The sequence below is a fragment of the Neolamprologus brichardi genome, chromosome 6 (genome assembly GCF_056152115.1).
Source record: "Neolamprologus brichardi isolate AB-2024 chromosome 6, ASM5615211v1, whole genome shotgun sequence".
NCBI classification, from domain to species: Eukaryota; Metazoa; Chordata; class Actinopteri; order Cichliformes; family Cichlidae; genus Neolamprologus; species Neolamprologus brichardi.
In genome coordinates this window covers 7,737,493-7,752,554 of record NC_142109.1, presented here as the reverse complement: position 1 = coordinate 7,752,554, position 15,062 = coordinate 7,737,493, and the positions used below count along the sequence as shown (strand labels likewise).

The 15,062-nt window shown below is 40.1% G+C and overlaps 2 protein-coding genes across 6 annotated transcripts; both read left to right on the top strand.

The window, feature by feature from the left end:
• The first annotated feature begins 209 nt into the window (after window positions 1–209).
• Window positions 210–6,833, top strand: LOC118455254 (uncharacterized). Of its 4 annotated transcripts, none has more exons than XM_035913650.2 (8): window positions 210–492; window positions 2,031–2,105; window positions 2,570–2,695; window positions 2,771–2,901; window positions 4,019–4,080; window positions 5,239–5,302; window positions 5,576–5,857; window positions 6,034–6,833. In XM_035913650.2, exons 1-8 carry the CDS (start codon window positions 257–259, stop codon window positions 6,654–6,656), a joined length of 1,599 nt encoding a protein of 532 aa, XP_035769543.2. In that variant the 5' UTR covers window positions 210–256; the 3' UTR covers window positions 6,657–6,833. The 4 variants fall into 4 exon arrangements, with proteins under 4 accessions (XP_035769543.2, XP_087697708.1, XP_087697710.1 ...); XM_087841584.1 differs by having other exon boundaries at window positions 394–492; window positions 2,002–2,105; XM_087841583.1 differs by lacking the exon at window positions 210–492 and adding an exon at window positions 728–810.
• A 1,127-nt stretch (window positions 6,834–7,960) lies between these two features.
• On the top strand, window positions 7,961–13,455 carry LOC148102476 (uncharacterized). Of its 2 annotated transcripts, XM_087841585.1 has the most exons (7): window positions 7,961–8,227; window positions 9,327–9,458; window positions 9,529–9,641; window positions 9,764–9,801; window positions 9,902–10,118; window positions 10,510–10,719; window positions 12,611–13,455. In XM_087841585.1, exons 1-7 carry the CDS (start codon window positions 7,989–7,991, stop codon window positions 13,231–13,233), a joined length of 1,572 nt encoding a protein of 523 aa, XP_087697711.1. In that variant the 5' UTR covers window positions 7,961–7,988; the 3' UTR covers window positions 13,234–13,455. The 2 variants fall into 2 exon arrangements, with proteins under 2 accessions (XP_087697711.1, XP_087697712.1); XM_087841586.1 differs by lacking the exon at window positions 10,510–10,719.
• Window positions 13,456–15,062: the final 1,607 nt, after the last annotated feature.

The window sequence follows — 15,062 nt, the reverse complement described above, 5'->3', positions numbered from 1 at the left end:
TCTTATTAATAGAAAAACTGCCCAATTTTTGCTCTCTAACGTTATTAATTTATTCACTAAATGCAAAAACAAAACTACATAACTGCATAAATTTAACATCAAATCCATGTAATTACAAAGATATTAGAACTTTAAAAAAGAAAAAAAAATATCGCACTCGAGGAAGACGCTGATCGTGAACGCGCTGCGCAGCCCCTGTTCTCCGCGCATGCTCTCTTTAATCGCACCGTCAGGTTTACAAAAGTTTACAAACACAATGGCTGAGGAGCAAGCTCAGACATCAAACGAAGAGCCCGTTCCTCTATTCCTCATAACATCAAACACGGCACAGCAGAATAAGAGGAAAAAGGTCGCAGACAAAGAGCGGGTTGAGGAGGGAGTGTCAGATGAAGCCAGGATAAACATCGGAGCCGCTTTTCAGAGGTGGAGGGAGATACGGGAACTGAAAGGGTTCAAAACTGATGCAGAGTTCGCGACATTTCTGCTGGACAGGTAATAATACCCCTAAATATAAGGGTAATAATAATAGCTCAGCTTCATTTCGTTTTGCTTCAGATAAAACACAACATACTGGCTGAAATGACGCATATCTTGTTAGGGATGTTGCGGTGGGCTAATGCTAGCTTGTTCCCAGTACTGAGGTTTGTGATGAGCGCGTGAGTGTGAGGGGTTGTGTCAGGAAGGACATCCGGTGTAAAAAAAAAAAAAACCCAAACAAAACAAAACTGCCAAATCATACATGTGGAGCTACAAAATGTGAATAAAGAGCAGCATGAGCTTTAGAAATAGGTTCACTGAGCTAAAGCTGAGGTAATGTTCATATGTTGATTAATGGTTTTCTTTCGTTTTTGATGTACTGCAGAATATTTTTATAAAATCCCAGGCCAGGAAAATCACCTTCATGTTTTTCTGTGTTTTATCTTCAGCTAATTTGACACAAAGGCATCTGCTGTGATGCTCACACCTTTGATAAAGTCTTGCGAGTGTCAGCTTCCTTTTTATAGGTACAAAAATATGTAAATGTACTGATCTGAATTATAATATTTCTGACTGTCTAGGCAAAATTTCCCAGATTCAAATCGAATAGAACTGAATCGAATCGTGGATCGAATCAATTTGGGACCTTGTGAATCGGAATCGAATTGATTCTAGAAATCAGTGACGATACCCAGCCCTAATAGTCTCCTTTGCATTAAAAAAGACCTTCTTTCGGCTGCACCCTTTAGGGGTCGCCACAGTGGATCATCTCCCTCCATCTCACCTTAGCATCCTACTCTGTATGGAAATCTCATTCTTTATTATCTGTATGTTGGATTTGGCCGAAAGCCCTTTCTGATGTAACCCTCCTCAATTATCCAGGCTTGGGACCGGTGTACACTGGCTTATGCACTCACGTTGTGTTTCAATAAATGGAAAAAGGAAAAAGAACATAAACGCCCTAATCAAGTTGGAAAAACATCATAAAGTCTAAGAAAGTTTTTGAGTTGTTGACATCATACTCAAATTAATGGCACACAAAAGTAAATATTTCATTAACCGCAATACATTTGATTAATTGTGCAAATGTTTGTTATTCAAATAAATATTTTTCCCACACTTAATCTGTAATATGGTAATTGTTTGTAACCATAGACTGTATATCAAAGATGGATGTAAGCACATCACCCAGTGCTCTGGAACACTGCATTTTGAAGCCTCAACGTTAACGCTTTGGCCCATTTGTGGGCATTTATCTATGCAAAGTGTAGGATTGTGGGTATCCCTCCTACACAGTTGTCCTTCCTCAGAGTGTAGTGTGACAGTGATCACCCTAATAAGTAAAATGCTGAGTGATTGAAAATTTAGAATTTAGAAGAGAGAGTTTACCAGGAAGGGAAAAAATGTCAAAACGTCAGGTTATAATGTTTTTGTTTTCCATGTTATGAGTTAGATCTTGCATACTATGCTTTTGTGCAATTATTTAAATAATTAGTAACCAGATGTAATTTTTCTGGATTTTAGTTTGACCTCCATGAATTGATTTTCTGCAGAGATGCTGACTTTGAAAAGGAAGAGCTGAGTTTCAGTGGAGCAGAAAAACCTTCTGCTCAGGTTTCAATGTCAAGGTATATGTTTTTTTTAATAATAGTATTTATTAGGTTTTTTTTAATTAATTATACTGTTGTCACAGATTATAATTTCTAGGTCAGACATATATGCATACCTTGTACAGTTAGATCCTGTATTGACAGACAAAGTTCAATAAAACAGTCATAATCTGAATGAATTGCAGACTTTTACGTTTTTTTAAAAAGTAGTACATTAGCAGAATTGCAGAAGTTTTTCTATACAGTCTTATATTTTTCAAGGTCTCATATATAATTGGACAATTTCACACTACCGTGAATGGAATGCTTATTTTTAATGAGTGAAAAATCAACTTGTCCAAAACAAGTATGCATAAAACTGCAAAGCTATTTGTCATCCCTCAAACTTGATGATGACTTCAATTTCATCGTAATTCCCATACACATAATATTTACATCAACTTATAAGTCATTGCAATAATATCTGTTTTCCTTCGCTGTAGTGTTGGCCGTGCAGAGGACTGGGTGTGTTCTCCGGGCGAGGACAAAGGAGACGTTTCAACATCAGAGGATGAGGATGGCGTCAGTGACAATAAGGATGAGGACTACATCCCTCCAGTATACATTCAGTAAGCCCTTCATTTAAAAGTTCAGGTTCATGAAAAGTTGTTTCATTTTTCTCACTGTCTTCCCTGTTCCTCCAGCGGTGGCAGTGCCAGTAAAACTAAAATGCACTCGGATGCTCCAGAGTTTATCAGCAAAGGGGACGCTTCACATGAAACTGCAGAGCCAACGGAGCAGCTGCCAAGGGGCATGGAAAAAACGAAAGTCCAGAGTGAGGACAAAACTGGTTATCCTGCATCTATTATTTACTGCTGACTGCTTTAAGCACCAGCAGCAGTTGTATGAGATTAGAAGGATTTTATATAAATGTCTCTGGGTCGAGTGCATCAACAGATCGTTATGAAGCCTGGTCTTCACTGATAACTTAGTTTTTGTTTGGACCAATTTGTAGGCTAGTTATTGTGTACAGCATCCACCAAACAAACCTAGTCTTACTTATACCTGCTGTTAGCATGTGAGTGCCCAGGTCATTTTGGCTGTTGCCTAGCAACCACAATGTAAATTTGTCGTTTCAAAGTTGGCAGCAACTCTGAAATAAGACAGTGAACAAAGTCAAGAAGATCACACTGATTATGTAAATCACTGACAACTCTGTCTTTTAACTTTAGCTTAAGTGTTACTTTGACAATATGAAAAAAGTCTGAGTTACAAGCCTTTCAAGCACACGCAGTGGGTCAAAATTTAGCTTTTTAAGTCGCCATATCGAGATCGCCCCATGAAGTTTTCTCAAGTTCAAAAGAATATTTAACAGATCTTTAAAGGAAGGAAGTTACAGTTTCAGAGAGTCACTGGGCTGAGTGCGTGCACTGGGTCCTAGTACGCAATAAATGGGGATTATTTTCAGCTTTCTGTCATGTAATGCTGCTTCTGAATTAAAAACACTGGGGCCATGTTGGTTCAGCCTCTTTATTCACAACAGAGTTCAAGCCAGTATTTTAAAAATGTTTTTGAACACTTTTACACAGGGAAGGCAAGTAGGCCTTGAGTTAATGTAACCTGACAAAGTTTTTTACATATCTTTAATTTTTCTTTTTAAAATTTGTTTGCTTGAACTGTTGAGTAAAACAATATTACTATAGCAAATCGGTTTATTTAAATATGCTGTAGTTTAAAGAAGTTGTGGTTGTTAACAGCGCTGATAGTGGATTTCTCAAAAAAAAACAAAACAAAAGTTGACTTGTGCTATCCTCCTGAGGTTTTCTTTGTTACGATGGCAACACATCCCCACAAGTCACTGGAGAAAAGTTAAACACCAAAGTCGTCATTATTTTCTCTGTAACTTGGTGTCTATAATGTTATGCTGATTTTTGTGTCATTTGTTCCCACAGGAAACAGCCCTCATCATCAGCTTGGAAACCAGGAAATGAATGCTGCCAACAAACACTTCCAAGTGAGCAAATTTACACCTTATAGATTAGGACTTCTTAAACTGTTGATAGCTGTGCACCTATTTAAGGAGGCGGGGTGTGATTCAGGGCTACACAGAAAAACGACACGCATTAAAAACCTTTGCACAGCATTTTTAATGTGTCTGTTCAGAGGATGGACCTTTTTAAAGGGACCTACACTATTATCAGTGATTACAAGCTCCAAAGTTGTATTATTGGACTCTCATAGAACAGTTTGGAATGATTCATGGTTCAAAATAATCCCTGTTATTTTATACTTTACCTTGCAGCCCTTCACTCCATTTTGTTTGTTCCATAATGGACCCCTGTACAGAAAAATAAATCGATAGTCGACAGAGTACCTGGGACAGGTTTACTGAAGTCTTACCTGGAGCCAGACTCAGGGTATAGGCTTGGGGACAAGCATTTGGTAGCTCAACCTGAAAAAGGATGATGTGGGTCTATCCTCTTATGGGCCCACAACTCACAGAGCAGGCCATAGGTGTTCGGTGATCTGTGGCAGTCAGGCGGAGGCCCTGGCTCTCTGATCCTTGGCTTACAAATCTGATACGTGGCACGTCACCTCTCTGGTGGGGAAGGAGCCGGCGCTTTTGTGAGATACCGACTAGATGTAGTCAAGCTCACCTCAGTCCATAGCTCGGGCTCTGGAGTTCACAGATAGATTGGGGAGAGCTGAAAGTAAAAGCATAGGTGTCGATTTAAGCTCATTTCACAATGAGTTTCCTTTGAAGACTGGCTGGGCTCTTCCTTAGAGGTAGGGCAAGGAGCTCGGTCATTCAATACTGCTACTCCTCCACATAGGAGGAGCCAGTTAAAGTGGTTTGGGTATCTCCTGACGGGAGGAGACCCTGGAGTATTGTGCAAATATGAGAGCATGTCGGTTCAAAACCCAGATGTATCACCCAGAATGAATTGTGCCTTTCGGAAACACCCAAATGTTGAAGTACCGCAACTTCAACATGCAGCGCACCACAGCGAGTAGTTCTACATGTTGAAGTTTTTATACCAGATGCACAACCTCAAAAGGATCTGTGAGTCCTCCTGACATCGTTTGTTTTTTGGGCAAATGTGATAACCATTCCACTGTGGAGCCTTTGCTCAGGCAAATGCTGACAGTTTCAAACTTCATGTGTTCACAGTGGAAAACAGAGGAAGGCCACAGAGCTGAAACACGGGAGCAGGATCATAGAGCAGCACCTACAGGTAAGTTAAACTATTTTATTTTGATGTCATGTTTTCTTTTTATAAGATCCGATCCACAAGACACATAAAAAAATCCTCTGCTGGCCATAAAAGATTTTTAAGGTCGCAGAAAAATCTCTTGATGTTTCGATTTTTGCATATAAGCGTGATTGAATCAGAAGAATGTTTTTATCTCTTTAATGCAGCAGTAAACAGAGTTTTGCTGCTTCTGCTTGATGCATTCCATACTCACACTAATGTTCTGAATATTATTATTATTATTATTATTTTCAGGTATTTATTTTTGTTCAGGAGAATTTTTAGGTGCGAGTCCAGAATCCACCAGTGAGCACACTGGCCTCGCTTACAAGACCGAAGAGATAAAACCGCCGCAGGCGCTTCGCAGACCGAAGAAGATCTACAAGTGTCAGACCTGTAGTAGAGTGTTCCCTCGGTACAATGCACTGCAGCGCCACCTTGTGATTCACTCGGGAAAAAGACCTTTCAAATGCTTCATATGTGGGAGAGGATTCACCCAGAGTGGAAACCTCAAAACACACATGAAAGTTCACAGAGGTGAGAGGAACCTCCCGCTGTGCTCAAGACACTTTAACCACAAGCAGTCATGTGATTAAGTCAGTTGTGCTCATGAAAGCATCTGTCGAGTTTCTCCTCTTGTGTATCACGGTGTTTCTTCTTTATTTAATTGCTCATCTGTATCTATCAGTCACTGTATTTGTTCCTCCTCACAGGTGAGCTTCCAAAGTGGACCTTAGTTCAAAAGAAGAGCGAGCCTAAAGAATCTCCTGCTACAGTTCACGTGTGTGGGGAGTGTGGAATGGATTTCCCTGAGAAACATCAGCTAGAGGAACACCGTGAGACTCACAAGAAACCCTACGCATGTCCCGACTGCGGCAAGAGATTCAAACAGGAAAATGGCGTTAAAATCCACATGCGCCTCCACTCGGGAGATTCCCTTTTCTTCTGTTCCGCCTGTGGGAAACACTGCACTACGGCTAAAATGCTTAAAATACATATGCTCACTCACACCGGAGAAAAGAATTACCATTGCGATCAGTGTGGGAGGGCGTTTTCACGCTCTTCCTATCTAAAGTTGCACCTCAGAACTCACACCGGAGAGCGACCTCACCTGTGCTCGATCTGTGGTAAACGTTACTCCAGAGCAGATACTCTTAAAGCCCACCTGAGAGTTCACACTGGAGAGAACCCGTACACGTGTAAGATGTGCGGGAAGTGTTTCTATTATTATCAGGGTTATCAAGCACATGTGAAGACTCATAACAAGAAGCCCAAAAAAGCTACAAGACCTCTGGGGAGACCAAAACAACAGCTGATAGTGGTAAATAATCAATAATGGGATTTTAGAAAAATAAGAAAATATTAAATTATTTTTGTTATATAATATACCTTTAACTCTCTACAGAGAAATTTCTGAAGTGGTTGGAAAAGCAGTGTAAATGTTATGTGTTTTTTAAGCACGGTTGCTGTTATGTGACTAGAACTGTGAAGACAATAAATCCTAATAATTGTTCCTGTGTGTTTTGTAATTGTAGTCTTACCAAACTCTTAAACTTAATGTTGATTATTCCAGATACTGGAGACTCGGCGGATCTGATACAAGGATTTGCCATTAAGCCAAAAGCTTAATCCAGTGAAGCTAGAAATATGACTGTTATTTGTTTTTGGTCCTTGAAAACAATCAGCCAATCACACCTGAACGTGAGGTTAGCTTATCAATCACATTACAGCAACTTAGTGCATTTACACTTGTCAAGATGGCCTGCAGAAGATCAGATCAGGAAAGAAATGTGATTTAAGTGACTTTGAATGTTGTGTCCTTGTTGGTGCCAGACAGACTGGTCCGATGTTTTTCAGAAACTGGTCTACTGGGCTTTTCCCACACATCTAACCCTAGGGTTTACAGAGAACTGTCTGGAAATGACTAAAAAGACTAATGGTTTTACTTTGAAATTCAGATTGTAGATTGAATTTGATTGAAAGAACAGGAAACCATGGATCCGTCCTGCCTTGCATGGAAGGATGGATGCTGGTGTGGGCATCATTTAACACCACAATCTACCTACCTGAAGGGGTTCTTACCAGGTCTTGTTGACTTGTAAAAGCTTATGGGACATTTTGTATTTCACCATTCATTAACTGCACAGAGAAGGCATTGTTTACATAGTTAGTTTTCTTTAAGCAAACAGTATTATTAAAGTTCTTCATGTCCTCTTTTTTTGGAAATCAAAATATGGTCACCCTATCCAAATAGATCTTTTGAAACCTAGTCTTGAGGTTTCAAAATATGCAGTACATCATGATGTCTTGAAAGGGGTCACAGTAACTGCATCCACTTTTTATATAGAGTCTATGTTAGAGCATAGGGAAGCACTTTCACCCGTAGCCATGATTACTTCCATGTTGATGCCCAGTATGCTCTCAATATAGTTAGAATTTGTTCTCTCTTTTATTTAAAATACCCTCTTGTTATCTGGTACCCAGAAAGTATATTTATTTCCTTGAAAGCTCCCATTTGTTCTGCCGTCGATTTCTCTAACCATTCAGTACCAGGGGTTTCTCTGAACACCAGCAGTGCGAGAAGCAGCCGGTTCGTGAACGCGCCGCGCACCGCCTCTACCTTGCGCATGCGCTCTAGCTCCAAATCTTGGGGAAAAGTTTACAAACAATGGCTGAGGAGCAACCTCCAGCATGCGACGAAACGCCCGTCCCCCTTCTCCTAATGCCAGCGAACACAACAGAGCCAGTTAAGGAGAAGGTTCCCGACAAGCAGCGAGCAGAAACGAAAGCGTTAGCCCGAGACAAAAACAGACTAAACATTGGAGCTGTTTTTCACAGGTGGAAGCACGTACGGGAACAGAGAGGATTTAAAACAGATGCAGAGTTCGCCACATTTCTGCTGGACAGGTAGTTACCTGTGCTTGAATCGTGTTTAAGGTAGCTAAGATGTCAAATGTAACACGCCGTGGTCCATCACTGTCATGTTGTAGTCAAGCTAACGTTAGCGTCATCATAAAGCTAAAGTCACTGAGTAGCATAGGGGTTTGGTTTGGTTTTAACAATTATGAGTATCTGGTAGTAGTCCAGCTGCAGCCACTGACCGTGTGCGGTAGTGAGATGGGCGTTTCCTGATTAGGCTCAGGGGGCGTGTCCTGCAGGGTTTGCGACGCAACAGCTAGACTGTATAGCAAAGAGGGAAGTGATTGCCCCCTGGCTTGCAAAGCACATAGGCACTCAAAGGTAGCTTCTGATTTAACAGTTACCGGAAAAGAAAGTAAAACAAATAAAGTACAGCAGTGAGGGTTTTTATTTTTTTGTATTGCTTTGTTTTTTTCTTTAAAACACTGTTGGACTTTTTAATTAAAGCTCCGAATGATGTTTGAAACATTTGTTCAGTTTGTTACATTTTTAAGCAGCCTTTCTTTACAAATCAGAAACTGTTTAAACAAATAAACTAGTCCAGATTTGGTCGGTGTAGTAGTTTTTGATCCGGTCTTGCTCTGATGTGGGCTGGGAGAAAAGAACATAATAAATGCCTCCATAACTTAGAACGATGGTTTCAGCTGTGTTAATAGTTAACCTCAAATGTATGTTGCACTTCTACAAGATTTACAGTGCTATGTAAAAGTATTTGCCGCCTCCCTGATTTCTGAGAATTTTGCATATTTGTCAAATGTTGAAGAGTTGCATCATCAATACATTTTAATATTAGACAAAGATAACCTCAGTTAATAAAAAATGCAGTTTTAAAATGATGATTTAATTTATTGACAGCATTTCTGAATGGAAAGGTTTCAGAAGCTGTGACCACATGGAAATGGAAATGGCACACAACGTGGCACCTTTAATTTAACTTATGCTGGGTGCAGCTTGTTGAAAAGCAGCATGTGCAAGCCTGCACTGACATGTGAAACAGGGTATAAAGCAGCGTATATTGTGTTCATCAGTGTTTTATTGGGTCGTAACTGTCTAATAATATATTTTGCATTTTACAAAATATTAACAGGACAGAGGAAATTACTTGTTTTCCACGTGAGTACAAAGAACATGGTTCGACATCAGAAGAGGAAACGGCAAAAAAGGATGGTTGCTATGATGACAGCGATGATCAGGATTACGTTCCCCCTGTACATGTTCGGTAAGCTCTGAACCAGAAGTTTGTATCAATAAAAATGCATTTTTTTCATTACCTTTTCTTATTCCTACAGCGCTGCCTGCCTGAGTGCTCCCAAGTCGGTCACCAAACAGGTCACCGTGCATGATGCTGTAGATGCAGAACAAACAGAACAGCCACCAGGAGCAGAAACAATCCACGTTCAGAGTGAGGACAGCAACACTGGTCATACTGGATTCATTAATTAGTCGTGATTGTCTGGAAAACGGTCCCGTTTTCTGTGTAACCTTGTCAGTGGTTGTAATATAATAATGAGTTTGTTTATATAGGAAACAAGCCTTACCATCTGCTTGGAAATCAACACAAGGTTTGGAGAAAATGCATCCTGTAGATGTTGAAAATCCCACCATTTCACAGCAAACACTGCTTTCAAGCAAGAGAATTTAAAGCTCTCTGTGTGTTCACAGGATCAGGAGCAAAAACCTGAAAACACCTGTTCAGCAGATCAGTCTTCCCGGACACCAGGGGCTTCCTCCAGACCTCCATCGTTTGAGCTGGAGCTCACTCCATCTGTCTCACATCACAACGCGCCAAAGAAAATAAACCGGAGTGAGACAAACACTGATGAAAATCCCAGTGAAGACCACAGACCTGAAACACAGGATCACAGCACGGCACCCACAGGTGATGGAGTGTTATTAAAATGTATTAAAAAGACTGACAGACAGTACATGTGTTGCACAAGATGAAGCTAAAAATCATGTTCATGTCTTGGGCTTCACCAACATTCATTATGAAAGATGGTCCTTCTTTTTGTGGTACACATATAAATATTATTTTGAGCTTCATTTAATTTGTGGTTTAACTTCTTGCCTTCTGTTAGAAAGATATCCAAAGTAACAGACAGTCGATTTTTATGCTTTATATGTCTGAAAACTATTGAAATAAGAGAAAGATCTACACACACTTTAATATCATAATTTGATTATAAATGGACACCATACACACATGATGCATGCAGTGCAACAACTTCACACTGATATTTCTGTATTTTGAGGAGAAACTCTCACTCTAGAACCTACCAGTGTACAGAGCAGCTCCCAGGAGCTTTGTAAACCAAAGAAGACGTACTACTGCCCGACCTGCGAAAGAGTGTTCCCCCGGCACAACGCCCTGAAACGACACCTCGTGATTCACTCGGGAAAAAGACCTTTCAAATGCTTCATATGTGGGAGAGGATTCACCCAGGGTGGAAACCTCAAGACACACATGAAAGTTCACAGAGGTGAGAGGAACCTCCCGCTGTGCTCAGGACACTTTAACCTGTTTCAGTTAGATGTTTGTGGCAGTTGAAAATCCTCTTTACTCATCTTTTACCGAGCTGCACAAAGAACAGTTAAAAAATGTATGGACTGCTGAGTAGACTCGACCGGTATCACGGCTTTGTTGAATACCTGGATGTTTAGGCATTTTGATGTTTTGATGGTTTTCAGTACCTTCAAAAATACAGCTGCTCCTCTTTCGAATACTGATGTTAAGGTGATGCATTTTGCACGGCTTGTGCCAGCAGAGGGCAGTCTCTACTGGTCGAACAAGCATGAGCTGTGTAAAGATTACAGTCAGTTTAATTTAAAAAAAAAAAATAGTGTTCACTCATAAATAGAATAACATCTTCCAAAAAATTGATGCACTCTCCTAAACTTAAAAAAATCCATTAAAAATGCATAAGAGCGGACGCCGATTTGTAGATGCCGCCATGTTGCCCCACCAACTTGACTATAGTGGGCGAAATAGACATTGCTGTTCTGCCTAATCTCATTGTGGCTGTATGTTGTTAGAGACCAACCACATTTGTATTAGGCCAACAGTCGGGGAGAAAAAAACTCATAGGTGTCCTTTTAATTGGTGTCTGCAACCCTTAGATTCAAGATAAAAAGCATCATAACTTGCCGACGAGAACAACAACAATTCTCCAAGAGATATGATGACGAGAACGAACTGTCTCTCTTGCCCCAATCCCTCAAGGCCACCTGCGTAGGCTGCGGACTGTTGATCTTCGCCTAATGGGCGAAAGGACACTTTCTCAGGCTGAACTGGTATGCCAACAGCTGTGCACGTTGTGCTTTTTATGTGCTGTAGTTTTGTCTTCTCCTCATGCTGACTCCTTTTAAGGATCAGTATGAGCAGAAATTCTTTTTTTTCTCCGGATCTGACCTTTTGTTTTACACATTTCATTGTTTTTCCTTTTGCTACCTAGCCTGACCCGTCTCCCTAGTGTGAAGTTGTGTATTGTAAGTACGGTCGGCAAGACAAACAAATGCATTTTCCAATCCAATCCAATAACTGTGTTTTATCATCTGAGAAAGGGTGCCAAAGAAACAAAAACGTAAAGGAAAGAGAAAACATGATCAGCATCTGGACAAAATGTCATCTTCTTCCTCCTCAACTCTGACCTCTAAGCCGTCAGCAGAAGTCAGGCCTTTTAACACATGAAAATATCCGTGAACATGCTTATTTATTCTCAATATTGTCACAATTAATTATTGTCAGCAGATTAAATATGTGATCCTCCCGTCTCCAGACAGTGAACAACACTGATAAACAGTTTGATCACAATCACTGAGCATCAGAGTCCAACAAAGTCAAAGAAAGTTTCACTAATCCTGGCTAACAGCAGCTAACAGAGGTTAACAGCTGCTAACAACAGCAGCAACTTACCAACAGAAAAGTTCAGGATATCCAACAACTCGCCTAAGTATTGCTATCATTGTATAGAGGTGAGTTTCAATGAGTCATTGACTCATATCGGACTACTTTTAAAAAGTTTTTTTTAATTCAGTTGACTGCAGTCAGCAATCTACTAGTGAGATTTTACACACTGTACCCTTTATTCAACTGGGAAAAAAACAAAAGAAATCCAATTAAAAACAGTTACATCATTTTCGTTCAGCCAACTGCTGGTTGGAAGTTTCCACATAGCAGGATGAGTCATCAGTTTCTTCAGCAAATGTAATGAGAACTTAGTGTGAACTCAAGCAGAGGCTCTCACTGTGTAACATCATGAGCAATTTTATTCAGTTCACCTGTCTGTGAGCTTGAGGTTTTGGGTTTTTTTTGTTTGTTTGTTTGTTTGTTTACTTTATTTTTAATTGTGTATATGCTTGTATTTTTCACAGGAGAGTTACCAAAGTGGACATTAATTCAAGAGAAGAGCAAGCCTAAAGCATCTCCTGCTACAGTTCACGTGTGTGGGGAGTGTGGAATGGACTTCCCTGAGAAACATAAGCTAGAGGAACACCGCGAGATTCACTGGAAGCCCTTCGCATGTCCTAACTGTGGGAAGAGATTCAAACATAATAAGAGTGTTAAAATGCATATGCGCCTCCACTCAGGAGATTTACCTTATCTCTGTTCAGAGTGTGGGAAGACTTGCGTCACGATGGAAATGCTTAAAAAACACAAGTTAACCCATACTGGAGAAAAGAACTACCACTGTGATCAGTGTGGGAGGGCATTTTTGCAATCTTACAACCTCAATTTGCACCTGAAGACTCACACCGGAGAGCGATCTTTTCTGTGCTCAATCTGTGGGAAACGTTACTCCAGAGCAGATACCCTAAAAGTTCACCTGAGAGTTCACACCGGAGAGAACCCGTATGCGTGTAAGATATGTGGGAAGTGTTTCTATTACTATCAGGGCTATCAAGCGCATGTGAAGATTCATGACAAGAAGCCAAAAACATCCATGAGAACTTTGGGGAGACCGAAACAGCAGCTGATAGTGGTAAACAAACAGTAATGTGATCAAGAACATTTACAGCAGTCTGAGAAGCCTTTGATTATTAAACCTAAACAAAGACATGTACTACTTTCTGTTAATCTGACTTCTGAGCTTCAAGAGGTATATGCATACTTATGAATGTGGCACAATGGCATTAATTTGATGTTTAATAATTACCCTAAAATGGGGACAGGATTGGTCAAGATTGTCTGATCCATTGATTAAAGTCCCGTAATCGCACATACAGTGTGGCCTCTGTTTTAAAGAGCTGATGACAAGACTCTGACCTCGTGCATTATGTATGCCAATTGATGTATCTTTATATCTCGCAAGTAGTACGCAATACTGTGCAAGTACGGTGTCTCGTCCCATCAGTGTTGTAATGAATGTAGCAGTCTGTTGTCACTTTAACAGATTCATCAAGCCAGTAATGTTACATATCCAGTGTCTGAAAAGAGTTAATTTGAAATAAAATCTCTCAGATGACTCAAGTATAAAAAGTATTCCTGTAGTATATTTTGTATGGTCACTTCCATTGTCCGTAGTTTGGTCAATGGTTCTTAAAAAAACAAGTTCTTTGTATTTTTGGTTCATCCAAACTTGATCATTGGATTAGAGTTTCTGAAACATGACAATGAGCGCATTTGAAATGTGGTAGAGTGGGAGAGTTGCATCACGGGTGTGCAGCCAACATATCTGCAGCAACTGTGTGATGCTATCATGTCAACATGGACCAAAATCTCTGAGGAATGTTACAAACACCTTGTTGAATCTGTGCCACAAAGAATGAAGGCAGTTCTGAAGGTAAAAAGGCCGTCCAACGTGGTACTGAAAAGGTGTGTTTGGCTTCCAGAAAGATTTTAGGTTATCTTATGCATAGACTTTCTAACGCAGGTACATTCATGTTATTAAAGCGATAGGCATCATAGTGCATAGGTAGGCTTTGAACAATGCTCAGTTGGTACGGAGAGACCTGAAGTGTGCCAAAAATATATTCCCATGTCATGACATCATGCCAGGATGGATGCTTTCATGCGGTTTACAACAAGTTCTGACACTACTGTCCAAATGAAGACTTGTCAGACCAGGCAACATTTCTTCAGTCTTCTAATGTCTAATTTTGGTGAGCCTTAATGCCAGGAGTGACACCTGGTGTGTTCTTGAAAGCTGTAACACAACCGCTTCAAAATGATAAGTGTTGTGCATTCAGAGATGCTCTTCTGCATACCTTGGTTGTAACGAGTGGCTGAGTTACTATTGCCTTTCTAGCAGTTTGCAGCAGCCTGGTTATTCTCCTCTGACATCAACAAAGCATTTTCACCCAGAGAACTGCCGCTCACAGGATATTTTCTTTTTTTTCTGACTGTGTCCAATTAAAAAACACTTTCTTCCTCATTGAGTTTGAAGTGATTTGATGCTCTTCTTCAACATGTCTACATGCCTGAATGCACTGAGTTGTTTCCATGCGATTGGGTGAATATATATTTATAAGTTGTTGACAAGGTTTACCTAATGAAATGGCCAGTGAGTGCACATTATTCACATGCATTTGACATTTGCAGCACTCGAAAAGTAAAAAAAAATGTTGCATGTAAATAGAGACATAATTGAATGCGTCATAGCAGAAGCTCGTGAATGCATTAATCTTTGTATGTTGCATTTATTAGTGCAGTGCAGCAGAGAATCCCAATAGTTACATCTGTGCTTGATGAGCCTCTTCTATTTGAATATTTAAGGAATGACTGACTGCTGTGTGGTTTTAACACATTTCAAAACGGTTTTGCATGTTTGCGAATTGACAAAAAAGCTCCACGAAATGTTATTACCGAGGCTTTTATTGTGATTTA

Coding starts and splice junctions, on each gene's coding strand:
- LOC148102476 (XM_087841585.1), top strand. CDS start 7,989: ATGGCTGAGGAGCAACCTCCAGCATGCGACGAAACGCCCGTCCCCCTT. Junction 9,642..9,763: donor AGAAACAATCCACGTTCAGA/GTGAGGACAGCA, acceptor TTGTTTATATAG/GAAACAAGCCTTACCATCTG. Junction 10,720..12,610: donor ACACATGAAAGTTCACAGAG/GTGAGAGGAACC, acceptor TATTTTTCACAG/GAGAGTTACCAAAGTGGACA.
- LOC118455254 (XM_035913650.2), top strand. CDS start 257: ATGGCTGAGGAGCAAGCTCAGACATCAAACGAAGAGCCCGTTCCTCTA. Junction 493..2,030: donor GCGACATTTCTGCTGGACAG/GTAATAATACCC, acceptor GATTTTCTGCAG/AGATGCTGACTTTGAAAAGG. Junction 4,081..5,238: donor CTGCCAACAAACACTTCCAA/GTGAGCAAATTT, acceptor ATGTGTTCACAG/TGGAAAACAGAGGAAGGCCA.